General features: G+C 40.5%; 1 protein-coding gene across 2 annotated transcripts in view; it reads right to left on the minus strand.

Annotated features, from left to right (window-relative positions):
- LOC145444542 (growth hormone secretagogue receptor type 1-like) overlaps positions 1 to 12,212 on the minus strand; it is a 53,343-nt gene extending 41,131 nt beyond the window's left edge. Inside the window, exons 1-7 of one of the 2 annotated variants that reach the window (XM_080322535.1) lie at positions 11,124 to 12,207; positions 10,023 to 10,151; positions 9,841 to 9,970; positions 9,650 to 9,778; positions 7,817 to 7,956; positions 7,519 to 7,745; positions 4,920 to 6,285 (exon numbers count right to left, since the gene is read on the minus strand). In XM_080322535.1, the coding sequence (XP_080178661.1) occupies positions 6,053 to 6,285; positions 7,519 to 7,745; positions 7,817 to 7,956; positions 9,650 to 9,778; positions 9,841 to 9,970; positions 10,023 to 10,151; positions 11,124 to 11,203 (1,068 nt within the window). In that variant the 5' untranslated portion in view covers positions 11,204 to 12,207 and the 3' untranslated portion in view covers positions 4,920 to 6,052. Of the gene's footprint in view, positions 1 to 4,919; positions 6,286 to 7,518; positions 7,746 to 7,816; positions 7,957 to 9,649; positions 9,779 to 9,840; positions 9,971 to 10,022; positions 10,152 to 11,123 lie in introns of those variants that run through there. The other variant, XM_080322534.1, reaches the window with a different exon arrangement.
- Between the last annotated feature and the right edge of the window lie 4,570 nt (positions 12,213 to 16,782).

The raw sequence follows: 16,782 nt of genomic DNA on the forward strand, positions 1-16,782 counted from the left end.
TTTTTTAACATATGTTTTAAATATAACTCTAGCTGCGGATATATTCCTGTTTTAAAACTGCTTATTAGTCGGTTTACTATCCATGTAAATCAGTGGTTCTTAACCTTTTTTCCTCCAGCGCCCCCCAACCGCATATTGTAAGGAATGTAATAAAGACAATGAGTAAGAGGGAGGGCCGTAACAGCACTTCGTCACCCCCCCCCCCTAAAAATGATTGCCTTGCGCACCCATAGCGTGATAAACCAAACTTCCGAGGAGTTCTCCCCAAGAACCCCATAGCGTGATTTCGATGGTCAACAAAGTTTGTGTGGCATGGTCGCCCTAGGTAACAAAATTTTCTATAATGCATGAATGAATAGGTGGTAATTACATATATAAGTCGCTATAAACTTTTTATCCTCTCAGCCCACGTAATCAGATTTACCAGTAGCGCTGATTGAGCTGTTGTGTGGGAAGATGGAGGGCACGTAATTAATAATTAAACATATTCGGGCGTGCCCGTAGGTAAAATTAATTCGTTACCAGGGCCGTAACAGCAATTCGTCAGCCCCCCCAAAAAAACGTTGGTCTTAGCCCCCCCCCTATCGGGTGATAAACCAAACTTCCGGGGGGCTTCGCCGCCAGACCCCCTTTCGGCTATCCACTATTTGCTGATACTAGTCATCTACATTGGGTGTCCATTTACTGAGCCAGGTATTCCCGCCTAGACGCGCTAAGCGCGAAAAAATTCAATAATTAATGATTGAATTGGTAAATATGATCTGGAATTGCATGTATATTGATATCAAATTTTATCCTCTCTCTGCTCACGTAAACAAATTTACCGGTAGAGCTGAGTGATGTGTGATTCAAAAGGTAGGACCCCTCAATAATAATTATACATCTTCGGGCGTATACCCGTTGGCAGGAACGAAACGGCAGTTCGTCAGGCCCCCCGAAAAAACTTGGGTCTTGGGCTCCCATAGGGTGATAAACCGACCACCCCCATCACGTTGTTCGTTTTGCCACGACATCAGCTGTACTGTTTAGCGAGCCAGTGCGAAGTGCGAAAACTTTCGATAATTCATGATTAAATCGGCCAGTAAGATCGGGAATTGCATATATATTGCTATTAATTTCTTGTCCTCTCTGCTCACGTTACCAGATTTACCGGTAGAGCTGAGTGAGGTGCAATGTTCCGTCTAAGCTGCTCACGTGCGCAGTGCTGACATGGTATCTGTGCACAGAAAATCTACGTTGCGCACAACTAATCCGAAGTTTTGACCCTTTTTTAGTCGTTACGCACTGTTGTCCAAGGGTCTGCGCAGTGAGTTTATTGAGTGTGCGCAGACTCCTCAAAATGTGGAGCGAACAATGTGAGGTGTCTTGGAAACTGTAGGGCCCGTAACTAATAATTAAACATATTCGGGCGGCGAACCCGTTGGTATGACTTCGTTGCATGATGTTATTTCGTGACCTCCTGTCTGCTATATCAAAAAATATAGAATCGCCCAACAGGGATATCGCCCAACAAGAATATCTAGTTTTAGATATCCCTGTCGCCCAATCGTACTAAACTAAAAGAAGAACACGATTTCAAATTGGTATTTCTTCACTGGCATATAATTTTTCCCTGTCGGATGGAATTCGTCTTCTGGGGTTCAGATTGCCAACACAGGAATATTCGGTGCCAGTCATTTAAGCGCCCATGGACAATTAAACCTATATGTCTTTTGTAGGCTATATATAACGACGTTTTCGGCGTTCATTTTCTCCGAATACTCATTAAGGATATGTATGTCCTACCACCACATCATCTACTGCGAAGCCATTTTTCTCCAGCGCCCCCCATACCGCCCCCCTGAGCCCAGCGCCCCCCATATCGCCCCCTGAGCGTTTCCGCCCCCTTTCAAAATCGCCAGCGCCCCCTGGGGGGCGCTGGTGGCAAGGTTAAGAACCACTGATGTAAATCCTTGCGACTCGATTTCCACGAGGGTTGAAATTTGTAGGAGGGCGTATTCGAAACCACTTACACTAGTAATTTCGAAAATATTCTCGACTCCGATGCTACAAATATGAAGTCGTACTTGTTGAGATTGCCCATGTGCTTAAACTGCTAAATTAGTTGCTACATACAAAGCTTCATCGCACACGGAACAGTCGTACTGACAACCGCGTAGATATCCTAATCATGATCCACGAAGTGATGCCACATAGCCAAAACATAAATAATGAAAGCAACGGGCAGATGAGCCATTTTTACAACTAATGGGCTATAAATTCAAGGTCACAGTCTATGGAAGCACAAAATTAGATTAACATTGTGAATATCATATTATCCTTTACTCAATTTATCGATTATCTTCTTTCGCGACTCACACGCGAATCCAAATTGCCCCTTCTTCACGGAGAGCATCATTTTCCACTCCGTTTGAAATTGTACTGTGGGCCTCAGATTACTGTACACGATAGGGCATCATTACATCGAGCGTACAGCGGTGGGCCCTGTCGATCTTATCCTCGCTAATTTAGTGGCTTGAGGCGCGGCTGTAACGGCCCTGCTCATATACGTGCACTATCCACCTAGTCCAAAGTGGTTATGCTTTCAGTATTTAATTCTGCAGAACTGTGACTAAAATATAGTTATCTCTATTTATCTATATCAACTTGGAAACCGCGACTTCTAGTTGGGCTTTGGTAAAAAATCTATACTTCTACTGGAGTACCGAACCAGAGCAGTGTCGTCGGTATACTTTGCCACTGACTCAGATTAGGAATCCAGGCATTTTCAGTATACCGACTCTGACTGCAGTTCCGGCTCCTAATATGTCCTTCACAGAACTCCGACTCCTGCAATCTAAAGGATTTCTGACAATATACGTTTACTACGTTTGTAGTCACTAATCTTATTATTACAGGCTTTGGTTGTAGAAATATATAACATATTGCGGTCGCAGAAAGAAATTCAGTTTGTAAAGGTTCATTAAATTTTAATCACTATCGAAGCGTCACTTTTTATGAACATTTGAAAACATTTGGTTCAAATTAGTGGAAGTTGGATCGTCAGTAATTCAACGAAACTGCGACGCTACGCAGCCCGGTACCAACGATGAGCAGCCTACTTTGGCCACCTTTGATTGCATCCTGCAAGTATGTTCGATTACAAAATTGTCATCGGGAAAAGTCCTTAATTTTATGTACAAGAAAATCTCAAGGCACGTGCATGAAAGGATGTTAGAGATTGCTGGCTGACGCAGCAAATTAGTCAGAAAGGGTGGCGTGTTGGCTTGCATGTAAGCCGACACTTGCCTATACTCAATTTATTCTTATACCATAGGCGTTCGTCCGTAAAGTGTATTTAATTGGGTAAAATTACTTTCTCGCCTATTCATGACGTCAAATTCGTTATATCAACCTGTCATGTATGTAGGTCATGTATGCGGTCATGTAGCAGTTGCGTGACCTAATGAATTATAAATGCCGAAATTATGCAGCGAAGCAATATAAAAACGCAATCGGGAACCACAGTTTGGCCTAGGCTGGGAGCTTGGACACCTCTGTCTTATTGGAAAGATTGCACAAACAATTTCGCTTCATGAACAACAGAATTGTAATAAAAATTTATACCTAAACGAACCTATGCTGATAGAACCCTGCATACGTGGTATTCTGCTGCCAGCAATATATTGATCGAGACATAAACTAAGAACAGGACAAACCGCTGGATTGCGAATTTTTTCGGTAGAAAATGACGAGTCTGTTGTACTCGACTCGGTAGAACACTCCAAGCCTGTTGTAGTTTTTAAGTTTATTATTCTAACCGGCACACAGCAGCAGCCCGTGGACACATAGTAAACAAAAAAGTAGGAGAGAGAAAAGACACGCGACACGATAATGCTTATTGACATAGTTATATGTTTTTCACTAATCGTCTACTCAAGTAACGATTTGCGATTGTAAATAGGAAAATGCATTGAAGCAGCCCAGAACGCAACCCACTAAAGACCGCATACGATTGTCGCGATGCGAGCTAGTCAATGCAATGTCGGAACCCCGTGGTGTTGGATATAAGAGGGAAATAAATTGGAAATCAACCATCAAATTATATTTATAATTATGATAATAAAATAATAAATAATAAAAATATTCATAATTGGGTGGGTGATTTCCAATTTACAATCATTAATTTTGTGTATTTATTCTTGTCTGCTTGGTACACCATCGTTCCTGAATTGTCGCGCAATGCCACCTGTGAGCTTGCAGTTTAATTGGTTACTGACTTTACAGTGCACGGCGTTGTATTAAGTTGTCAAATATTGATGCCTGCAACACCAGATTCTCAGTGACACTATAATTCTGAGTTTATTCGATTCATTTGAAGTGGGGCCTTCTAAATTCCATTAAACTGTATCGAAGACGCACTGACTGCTAACTATCGCAATAAAATTTCAAACTATATGGTATATGGTAGAAAGTGAATTTCTTCAGATAAAGTCGCGACACGCGCTCTTTTCTAAAGTTACACTTGAACAAACGCACCATTTCAAGATTAAATTAGACTGTACGACTTGATATTAGGGGATGGCGTGAACGTGAGGTTCACGTTCGCGTTCAGTGTGTGAAACTCGGAAATTTAGAGATTCACGTTCACAAACGAACCTTGGTAGGTTCTGCACTGCACAATATTGATGACGGAAGAGAGCTCGGGACCTGGGATGGAGGAGTTTAAAATTTACGACTGCTCCTAAGCCCTGACCAGAACCACTGCTCTAAACCTAGGTGTCAGCAGCCTGCAACTTCCAAATTCGATACAAAGGCCATCCACTGTTTGTGCTCGCCATACCCTTATTTAACTCCTTTTCAGATGTCTTGATCCAGAAATTGCGTTTTTAGCATTTGAGCTCACCCGCTATAAGAAATCTCTTTTGCAACAGTTGATGAGACGACGATATTATATTATATGATAAAAAACGCAGAGGCGGTTAAAGTTGTCAGCGTTAGTATACTCAAGAATATAGCAACTTCGTAAGTTTCTATTCAACTAAAAACAACAGAAGTAATTTCCAATAAATTGCAAAATTACAGTTAGTGGAAGTAAAAAACGAAAGATCTGACAAGTACCTAAGTAAATAGCTTGCAAATGCAAATGCAAATTATCCCCTAAGTACTTTAAACCTTCAAAATCAAAATGACAAAGTGTAGGAAGTTCCGCATACACACTGTTTAAAGAGAAGTACACTTGGTCTAAAAATATAACCACTTTATTAAATAGTTCAAGTACTGCGCGAATGATTAGATGTACTTCGCGACTAAAAACTTCTATACAGGAATAGTGTCACTGTGGATTACATTCCGTGACCAAGAAACTATGACTCTTATATCGATATATAGGTACAGCTATAACTGCATTTAAAGCAAACATGCTTTAAACATGCCCCTGCTTAAAACATGTTTTTATTTTATGTTTTTGTTTGTTCATTTTTAAGGATGACGTCACTTATTTTCAATTTTGACGCAAAGTGGATTGTCACTATTATATGGTTCCTTCGACCGAAAAGGTTTACAACCCGACTTAAACGAACCAAAAAACAGCGTAGACAAGGACTACATCGTCGTGCAGCAATTTTTGCGGTCGTCAGTCACCATCATCACCACATCCATTCCGTTCCATTGATATTTAAGTACGTGCTATAACTGTCGAAATGGCAATGATTTCGCGGGTTGCAACCAATTTGTATGGTATACGTCGACTACACTTTATATATAATGCAAGTTGTCCGAAGGCTCGTACTACATGTTTTTCGAAAATACTTACGCCAATATGATACAATCATACTACGCTTGAAAAAAAATTGTTTTTAATGGCATCTGTTTAAAACACCTCGTTTGTCTCAAATGCAACCCTAGGGAAAGCAATTTGCTAAATTGATCATTCACGCGAGTTGAAGAAGACATCTGATCCGAATACGATTCGAAATACTTTTGGACCGGTACCATCCGCTTGCTTCGGAGTCCTATATATTGGGTCGGCCTGTACGATAGTTCTTGTTTTTTTCCAGGTACAGGAACCGCCCTACATTGTCGCCGTAACCGATGTCACATTCTCTTGCGCGGCATCGTTTCCGCATAATCCGCGCAGAAATGCCTTCGTGTGCTTTCGCATTTTGGTAGAACCGAGATTGTAAATCACGGGGTTCATGCATTCGGAGAATCGCAGCATAATGTACATTACCACACCGAAATAATATTCCAAATTTCTTGTGTATTCGGTGCTTTCGCGTGGTTGCATTGTCCAGTAGTCGTAAGCTGCGAAAAAATAACAAACTAGCTGGAGATAGATTATGTAAAGTTGACACTACGGTGGTCATCGACAGAAAAATTGGTTAGGGCCTTATACGCGACATTCTTCCAACTTTATAGGTGACGCAGGAAGGAATAATGCAATTCCAAAATATAAATGAACTGCGGGCTATACGCGTTAGAATTTGTACTACGATATTGCGTCACTTATTACACCGTTTTTATCTTTATCTCGAGCGATAAACATAGTTTGATATATCATGATGGGCAGTGGGCATAAGCATTGAGCACTGATTCGATGTTCGGCAACGCTTAGCTGCGGTGTCCGATTTCAAATACTACTCCAAGTCGTTTCGACGTCTTGTTATCGTTTCATTGTATTGCAGTCTTCTTGTGTTTTGAATCGATGAAAACTCTTATTAAACTGAACTGACAGAAGAAGGAGTCCGGTTTGGGTCCGATTCGGAAAGCTAGAGATGGAGGCGAACTTTATTAACAAAGGCTTGACCAAATGACCACGGATCACGTCACTGTGAGCAAGTCATAAAATTTAAGGAAACAGCTCTACTTGTTGACGTTACTCACCCGAATTCCCTTGACTGCAATTCGTTTTCACATAGATAACGTGTCCTAGTGCTCGAAAAACGGATAATTCTACTTGTAGTATTCTATGATCTATGTCAGTGGCGGGCAACGCCCGAGACGGTATTTTGAGCAGCCCGCAGAGGTATTCTACCACGAAAATGATATTCTAATCTGAAAGTATTGGCAAAACTCATACGTCACAGAATGAATGCGAGTTTGATAACCTGAGAAGGGTGGTCATGGAACTCCGATACGAGCAAACATTTTCGACCATGAACGTTAAAAAGACAAGGCGGTGTTCCCGTATAACTGATGCTCTCGTGCAGTCTTCACGCTACATCCGGCATGCAGACAGAGTTTAGAGAACTTGATGACAATTTTGATCGACCACAGATGTCCGATTGACTTCACAACTATTGAAGTACATTAGGTTGATGAATTCATTACATATTGTTGGTCTTTATGCTTTGTACTTAACGTTTACATTAAATACGTTTACTTCCAGTTCAACTTGGATTGTATAAATGACCACTATAGACCTATCTTCAATAGTAGGATGGACTCGAGCATAGGATTACAGCTTGTGTTGATGACTATGAAATCATACTATCCGTGTACGGAATATAGGAAAATTACCCATTATTGAACACTTACAGACGAATGGAATGTAGGCGAATAGGAAGGAAATAACGATGAGGGTTAGCTGCAATATTGCTTGTTTCTCTTTTCGTTTTTGCCTTTCGTCTCGTTTTGCAACCGATGAATGAGTCGTGGCGTACACTTGTAGACAGGTGAGTATGGAGATGATCACAATCAAAACGAGAGGAACGAACAAAAACAAGACGAAGGCAGTGTTCTGGAACAGGACGTAGCTTTCAAACCTGTCAATTTGTTTCGCGATTACATGGAATTCATGATCGGAATAGAGGGTAAATAAACTTATCAAATTTACCATTCACTCTCGAGTGTGCACGATGGCCAGGTAGCGTCCAAAGTGTCGCTATATCGATCTCTTTTGCTCGCGCCGAACCAAATGAAATAAGGTACAAAGCCAGAAGTAAAACAAACAGTCCAGATGACCAGAACGCATACCTAAATATTTTATGAGAGAGAGAGATGATATTCTTTTTCGCCTGCACCATCGAGATGCTTTGACGACGGAGTTGCGATACGGCACCCGTTTTTTTTTCTCCTCCATGCTATCCGTGATTGCCGAGCGCCTAGCAGGATAGCTGCGGATACCAATTTTCGAGTCTTTGGTATGACCCGGCCGGGAATCGAACCCACGACCTTCCGCTCGAGAAGTCGGACGCATAACCATTACACTATCTCGCTCGGTGACATCATAGTCATACTCGCACGGCGAATATCACTACATAATTGAACCCGCAGCTGATGACATTCAATTGACTCCACATCGCAAACACATATCTGAAGTATTGTAGGTAGGCATCAGGGCCAATCTCACTTATATTGATTCGTTTCGAGTCAAGTAGAGTCCAGTCCGAGTCCAAGTCAGCAAGCAGATGGTCGGGGTCGAGTCCGAGTCCAAGTCATTGCGATGAATGCTCAGTTTCGAATTGAAGTCTTGTTGAAACCACTTTTTATAACTCTGTTTGGTGATATCGAATGGTTCACATTTTAGATATAGTAATTCTTTTCACTTTTAACAGTTTCTGGTCGCATTTTCAAGTACCAGTGCCAATAGTTGAAATACCAACTGCAATGTTCCCTCTATGCGCTGCGCACGTGCGCAATTGCGCAGTGCTGATATGGTCTCTGCGCACAGAAAATCTAAGTGGCACACTTAGTATCGGAAGGGGAGACCTTTTTTCTTTAGTCGTTACGCACTGTTGTCCAAGGGAAATTCCAATGAAATTTCTGTCTTGGCCGTCTGATACTCAGTCACATTACTTGGTCCGACTCAAGCGCATTGACTCGAGTCCAAGTCGAGTCAATACACAGATTGAATCGAGTCGAGTCGAGTGATATCCGTATTTTGAGAAAATGACTCGAATCAAGTCGAGTCATCAGAAAATCGTGACTTGAGTCATACCGACCCTGGTAGGTATATATGACAAACTGGAAAGCGGGCGAACTACCAAGTTCAAAATTACGAAGCACCAACAACAAAGATTGATAATAATAAACAGCCAATGACGTAAGCGCGACGTATTAGAAATAGTTAACCAGGGTTATGGTAATGGTTAGGTTACGGCTGTCGGTTCGGTTTTAGCTTGGGATATTTTTAATGGCAAGTTGTACGTGACTTTGGCTGTTTCGACCGCGCTGTTACCTGACAAGCGAAGTTCATGCTCGAAACTCTTCTCCAGGTTATCCGTAACGAACTACTTCAGCCTCTTCGTCAAGTAGATACTATTTATGTCAGAGTTCATTTGGCTCGCGACTTGGATTTAAACCATTTGATCACTTGCGGGTCGGACCAAGCGAATTATGCGTAATGTTATTATGCGTAATGTTATTATGCGTAATGTTTATTATGCTTATGTTATTTCGGTGGAATGTGGAATGCTTCTTTATAAACTGGATCATCTTATGGGTTTTCAGTTGAAAAAATGTTTGAATTCATTGCTGATGATGCAATTATGGATTATGTATTCCAGGGATCCATATTCGTTGATACCTCAAGCAGTGTTCAATAATTTTTTTATTTGGATTCATCTTTCCAAGTCACTGCATGGTCGCGAAGTCCAGAACGAATGGAGAAATAGAAATTACTGAACATACCAAGAATCCTGTAACAATGAAATAATTGCGAACTCACGATTCCGATTCCATCGGGAATTCTCGCAAACAAATGTGGACTCCGTATGGAAAGTAGACGAAATATCGCAAAAGTAGCGATGTGCGTAGCGGTCGCAAACGACGTCATGATGTCGCCAGCCCAGAAAAGCTGAGTAACGCACAGAAAAGTGGTTGCCATACGTTTAAATTTAAACATGCAATTTTGTTTACTTTGCAAAAGAAATTGGGGAGGAGCCAATCATCAAAGCCGACAGTTCGTCGATACCACCATAACGGGCTGACCGTGGCCGATAACAGATCGGATACGCACAGCGAGAAGATAAAATACACGAACAAGTTCCTGAAAACCGATTGTTATTGAATGTCGGAATTGCTCCGGCACAATTACCAACCTCAGTCTTTTGTATTTCAATATCGTCGCAATCGTGATTATGTTCAAAACCACTCCGATTACAAACAGAGTGAAGATGATAACAGCAGTTATCCAAATTGTGGCTTCGTCAAAAGGTCTTTGATAGACTCTAAACAACTCTTGTAAATCAGGGCAGGGTTTCACACTTGTAATTTATATGACGACTTCAAGGAGAACAGATGCTTTTACAGACTACCCAGTAATTTTGATTTCAGAAACCATGAACTGAATATATTCGTCGCCAAGTGCCCTTTTTACGGTGTTTTCATCCCACAGAGATGAAAAAGCAGCTTAAGGAGCAGGAGCAGCTTCAGGACATGGGCAATAGGGCTGTTCAAAAATAACCGTTTTTCCTGAATCTTGCGGGCTACTTGATTAAATCGTAAGGTTGCCTTAAAAAATGACGCACACCAAATTTGAATTCATTGCAACCAATATTCGCGGATTTCGTAGAGTTTGAAAATTTTGAATTTGCCTAAAAATGCAAAAAAAAAATGTTTTTCAAATTTTTCTGCCAACACCATGAAATTGTTGCGCTGTCTTCAAAAACGATGCAAAACAAATTTGACTCAATTCGAAGCCGTAGAAGTGGAGTTATTTCAGTTTTTCTTTGATAATTGTGGGATTATCCTTGATTGGTGGATCATCCAAGAATTCTCATCAAACAACTTGAATAACTCGGCTTCTGCAGCTTGGAATTGAGTCAAATTTGTTTTGCATCGTTTTTGAAGACAGTACAACAATTTCATAAGATTGGAAGGAAATTTGGAAAAAAGATTTTTTTTGCATTTTTAGGCAAATTCAAAATTTTCAAACTCTACGAAATCCGCGAATATTGGTTGGAATGAATTCAAATTTGGTGTGCGTCATTTTTTAAGGCAACCTAACGATTTAATCAAGTAACCCGCAAGATTAAGGAAAAAAGGTTATTTTTGAACAGCCCTAATGGGCAATCTAAACAAGTTGTACCATATCCGAGATTAAGCATGCCCGCTCACAATCCCCCATCCTTGGCGGACATCGAGTCATAAACCCAATGCCGTACTGACCACCGATATTACCAGTTGAACGATATACTCACTCCGTTATTGTCGTTGCGTTGAATGTATATATAGAAATCAGAGAGGAAGTATTCTCTGCGCTCCTGTTGTCTGCATTCATATTGTGCGCAATTTATACGGATAGTAAGTGCATAGTAAGTAATCTCAAATGCAAGGAAGTATGGTTACAACGCATTGTATTGAATATTCACAGCTAATTCACAATTCTAACCCGCCTGGAGGCAAGTCTCATAACAATTGTGTATCACAACATGGATAGACTATAAATAATTAAACTGAACCGATGCGTGGTACATTTATAGGTGATTCATGTGCTTCTCGCATTATGTTTTAACGTGCGTTGGCGTTGCGGTCAGACAGGCCGGAACAGTATAATTATTTCGTCATGCTCTCATACAGAGTGACTTTTCTTTTTCAGGTCATATCGGTTCACGAATGTGAAAAATCGAATAGCTGAGTGATTCGATTCTGCAGCAAATTATCAGGCTCCCTATCGAATCGAGTATTCCAGTATCACCCGTTATGATGTCGCAACTGTATGAATGTTATATAAACTTTAACTATGTACGTTTAATGCGACCACAAGGAATATGATGCCAGTTCTGCATCGCATTAGAGACGATTTGGTATTTTTCGGCCATACATATTTAGCTGCACTTTGTGATGATGCTGCGGTTTGATGATGACTTCACAGATACACCTTTTCGAGTAACGTGCGTAGCTTATGCTGTGTTACCACCAATCTAGGTATACAGGTACACTGTAGCCTACAGCCTTCCACATTCAAAAACAGTGTCGGAACTATAATTCTATTCGATTAATTAAAGGGGCACTGCGCTCTAAAAATGATGTGGTCTCAAATTGAAGCGAAGATCGAAAGAGAATTTTTGGCCTCAGCCATTTTCTTCTGAATGCCACCGTAAGGGAGCAGCAATAAAATGAAGACAGCTCCTCTCCATCAACCGGGCTGCGCGTCGTCGTTCAAGATCCAGTAAAAAACGAAGAACTGAAAATCTGGTAATTTCAGCCAGTCAAAAGATTTTCTCCCTTCTTACACAGATCGACATTGAGTTTTTCTGCAATACCAGCATCCAATGCTACCAGTGAGTTACTAACAGAGGTGGTCAGTAACGAAGTACTTCTACTTTTTCGAAGTACTCAAGTAGTTTCCATCTACTTCTGGTACTTACTCAAGTAGATCTGATGTTCGCTACTTCTACTTCGTAATTTTTTGTGATCTACTTACTTACTTTTCGCTATTTTCAGTTTGTCAAGTAGAAGTAGTTTAATCCTTTATTCAGGAAGATAGCCTGAGGAATTTCGGGGCTGTTTTATCGAAGTATCAACGTTTTATTTTCATAAAAGTTAAGTAAAGCCAAAAATTTTCGTCGCGCTTCGCGCTCAGTGGATACGGAGTAACCAGTATGATTTCACGAAAGTAAACGGGAATATAATTTGGGTAGCGGGTTGGCGTGGTTCCGTTCACACCGCATTGTCGCCCTTTGCCCATATGGAATATTTCACCATAGTATATATGGCTCATTATAACGTTTGAAACTGATGTTTCGCAATCTAGCATCATATCGTAATCTAGCAGTCCATGGCGTGTCCTCATCTGGAAAAGTGAACTATTACTTTTTTAGTTTTAGAGCTGTTTAGCATACCACATTTAAAAATTTCTGTATTTAGACATGAAATACATATTCCGCTTTTATAGAAGTAGTATTTATAATTCACTTTCAATTCCCAGTGTTATATACTTTGTTCGCTAATTAATATCAGTTCTTTTGTCTCGATAAGGTACATGTTGAAGTATAAAAGCCAGTGCAGTAATGCCTTTAATTTCCGGAAATAAAGCTACACAATATGGCATTTTTACGATCCACCATATTTTTTATTCACGTTTACTAATCGCGCAAAGTGTTCACACAGTATCCAATACAACTTCTCCGTATTGCTCTTCGACTAAACCACGGGCCTTATAATATGGGGGAGGACGCCATACCATTATATTTTCTAGAACGGGCTGTTTGATTAAACAGAGGATTAGTATCGCATTTTCATATCAATAGTATCATTTTCATCCCATGATGCGGACGAATGCTTATGCTGTCGAAAATTGAATACCTCCTTGTATGAATCAATATGAATCAAGCTCGACATCTTTCCCATAACTCAATTTGCACCTTCTGACAATCCATGCGAACGAATTATGATCGTTTTCACAACTACTTACTTACTTGAGTAGATTTGAAGCCAGGAAATTCTACTTCTACTTCAAGTAGTTTTAGGTTGGTTATGGAGGAAGTACTTCTACTCGTACTTGAGTAGATTTTTTCGTCGCTACTTCTACTTCTACTTGAGTAGCTTTCTTGACTACTTTGACCACCTCTGGTTACTAATTAGTACATGTGGCAATGCCATTACATAAAAAATGGCTGCCTCGTCCTCTTCCACCCGGAAATCAATAGTTACATTGAACAGTTCTTGAACATAAATCGCTTGCTAAGTCCAAGTTGGTATATTTACTTCAGAGATGGGTTGAGTTTGGTCTTTTCGTTTTCAATTTCTTGTTTGTTTTGTTTCATTTAATATTCAAGACCAATCTGTAAACTTTTTATGGACATGTTTTCTTGTTTCAATTTTCAATAACAACCTGTGTCATGCTTCTTTTTTTGCAATGTAAGCTGAATCCGCATCCTATAATCCCCTGCTTATGTAGTTGAATAAAAAAATTAGTAGCAGATGATTATTATCGTAGTTTTTCCGATCGGATATTGCTCGTTTCAAGAATGCGGCCTCAGAGTCGGATCGGAGTCGGACCAGGGAATTGAAAAACAGGATCGGAGTCGGACCAGAGAATTTGTCGATCCGCTTCGCCCTATTAGGCAGCAGTCACGCATAACGTACTTTAGATAGTTGTCAACCGATATTATAAAGGAAAAACGTCTTACACACCACGGCCATTTAGTTACGTTAAGTAGGCATACGATACCGGCGCTCAATGAACGATGCTCAGTCAGGAGGATTTTTGTCGCAAGCTTGTTTTCACTCTATTATATTTGTCAGTTGCCTGATAATGAGATGCTATTATAGTTGTATATTGATGCAAAGCTATTCATCCAGCTGTAATTTCCAAGCTGTGGTTTGGCAGAGTATTTCTGACTACACAACCTTTAGTAGTGGTCTTGCCTATTCTCGTCGAGCAAGTTCGGCGGGGAAGATATCGCGCCCAAAATTCCGTAACGGGTTGAGCAACGATGACGCACAGCCGCGGCCACTGGAGTGGAACGGCCCTTATCCAAAATTCATTTAATTGCAGCTCGATCACGGTGACTTTCCGAAGATAATTACGGCGGCTAAAAATTTATTTACGCTGTGTCCTTCAATTTGAGACCACGTCATTTTTACAGCACAGTTCCCCTTTAACTCTTGGCGTCAAGGATTTTATAATTTCAATGCTCGAAACTATCATTTCAGACTCGAATCATTGCGCCCAACTCTATTCACAAGTATCATCATATCACCAAAAAAATCGGAGCATTCACCGCCGGATCACCCAACGTCCTCGTCGCGACACGGTCGGAATAATTCACAGTTAAGACCTAATTATATATATACTATACGTCTTGATATTTACTGTGCTAAAATTTCAGGTAGTGCAAGTAATAATTGTACAATAAATAAATTTGTAGTTCATGACGACAGGAGCATGACCGCATGATGTAATATTTAGTAATGTCGATGAATCCTTTTCATCAAGGCACCATATTGACACGAATTAAGTATTTAGTGACCTACAATCGAATATAAAGCGAAGCAGAAAAATATAGGTTGATATTTATGGATATAATATGTCTGTGGATTCTAACTCAGTGGTTTTGTTCTCCATAGCCGCCATAGTTAGTTGCGGCCTATATGACTGCATTGGTGGGCGGCGCGAAGCGAACTCGATGACCTCGGTGAAGAGGTGTTACTCTGTTTAATAATACACCCATCAGACGAAAGTTGTTCTGCATTTGGTACAGCTAATATTGAGACGGATCAAGCTGGTGTGTCATTAGCATCATCCTCGTCGTATTGGGTTTGTGTTTCAGAAGAACAATCTCATTCTAAAATCTCTAGTCCAGTCCAGTAGTGTCAAGTCGGTTTCTGATGCGGGCAAGCACTGAAATCACGTTCTATCAAATATGAGCGGGCAAGGGCATCGACAAAGAAGCTAACCCGACTCCAGCAAGAGTATTTATATTTGATTGAATTGTGTGTCCAGAACGATTGATTGGAAATATTAAACTCGAGTTTGAACTCAAAATTGCTCTATCAATGTAATCAGCTCCTCAATCATTTCACGCTCGAAAACTGTACAGAATGAGTCGATAATCCGGTAGGGAATTTCTAATTGACATATATATCCTGGACTAAAATCACCATATCCTTTGCAGTTTTCTAAGATGATTGATTTATGCTTCTCCGTCAAAATCGGATATTCAAATTCGACCGGTAGTTCATTCTAGCTTGACAATTGGCAGTTCATATCTCGCAAAATTTCGGTGAAGTATCACGGGCTTATCGCGGAATTAGGACAGTGCTGTTTTCATCTTTATCAGATTTCACTATTACTAAGAACGCAAATATTGTACTCATAAATTTTGGAGAATATGCCCGTCAAGTAGGCATAAAATTGGGTTACCATATTTCGAAAATCAGAAAAGAGGACACTAATTTTCAGACTTCAGTGATGATTTACTGCAGGGAGTGGCAACATACGGTCAGCGAGCCGGATCCAGCCCGCGGAAAGTTTCCCGTCTTACATGATAATGTGGCCCGCGGCCCCAGTCTGCAGAGATTCCCCACTATTTGCTTATTACGTCAAATTTGAGTGACTTGACTATATGTTCTTATATACGTGTGTGCGCAGAGTGCGAGAGTGGAGCTTGCGCGTAAGTTCGTCGAAACGAGAAGACTTGTGCATTATCGTCATTTACGATATACTCAACCCTAATGAATTTATATCCTGGTAAATCTTGTGTACTGGACTTATCGAACTCATTGGAATCTTAATTAAGGATTGCACCGTGTACTATTTGATCAGAGAGAAGCAGATATGGCTGCGCCTATATGACAATGCAGTTCTCAATTCCACATTGTCTTCGTTATTATCAGCGAGAAATGTCTTCGTTATTATCGACGAGAAATGACTCTGAAATGACATAGCTGTCGTTAAAATATATTCATTAAGTACGATTTGTTCCTTGTATATGAGGATAAATTGGCGTATAATGTATCGATTCAGCAATCTGGCCCGTCAAGTACTTAATTCTCCTATATCCGACTTGCAGACTGGAGAAGTTGCCCGTCCCTGATTTACTGTCTCTCAGTAGGATTTTACCCTAAATTTAAGCAAAATTTCTCAAAAAATATGACAAATTCTAATATAGGAGGACATTTTGGCGTCCTCCGAGGACACTTTCAAAAAGCAAAAAATAGGACAGATCCTCTTAAAAGAGGGCATTGGTACCCTAGAGAAGGGATATCGTTTCTCGCAACCGGAACGTCGCGTCGAAGACCTAGGTCGCAGCATTGTGGATAATGAACGATCGTGTGTAGCGGAGATTGAAATCACGCAAGACAAATTCTCTCAAAGAGCCATCACCTTCCAGTGAGCAATAACTGCTGAAA

This window comes from Botryllus schlosseri, chromosome 8, assembly GCF_051294905.1.
Source record: "Botryllus schlosseri isolate E-star chromosome 8, Bs_hap1, whole genome shotgun sequence".
In the NCBI taxonomy this organism is placed as follows: Eukaryota; Metazoa; Chordata; class Ascidiacea; order Stolidobranchia; family Styelidae; genus Botryllus; species Botryllus schlosseri.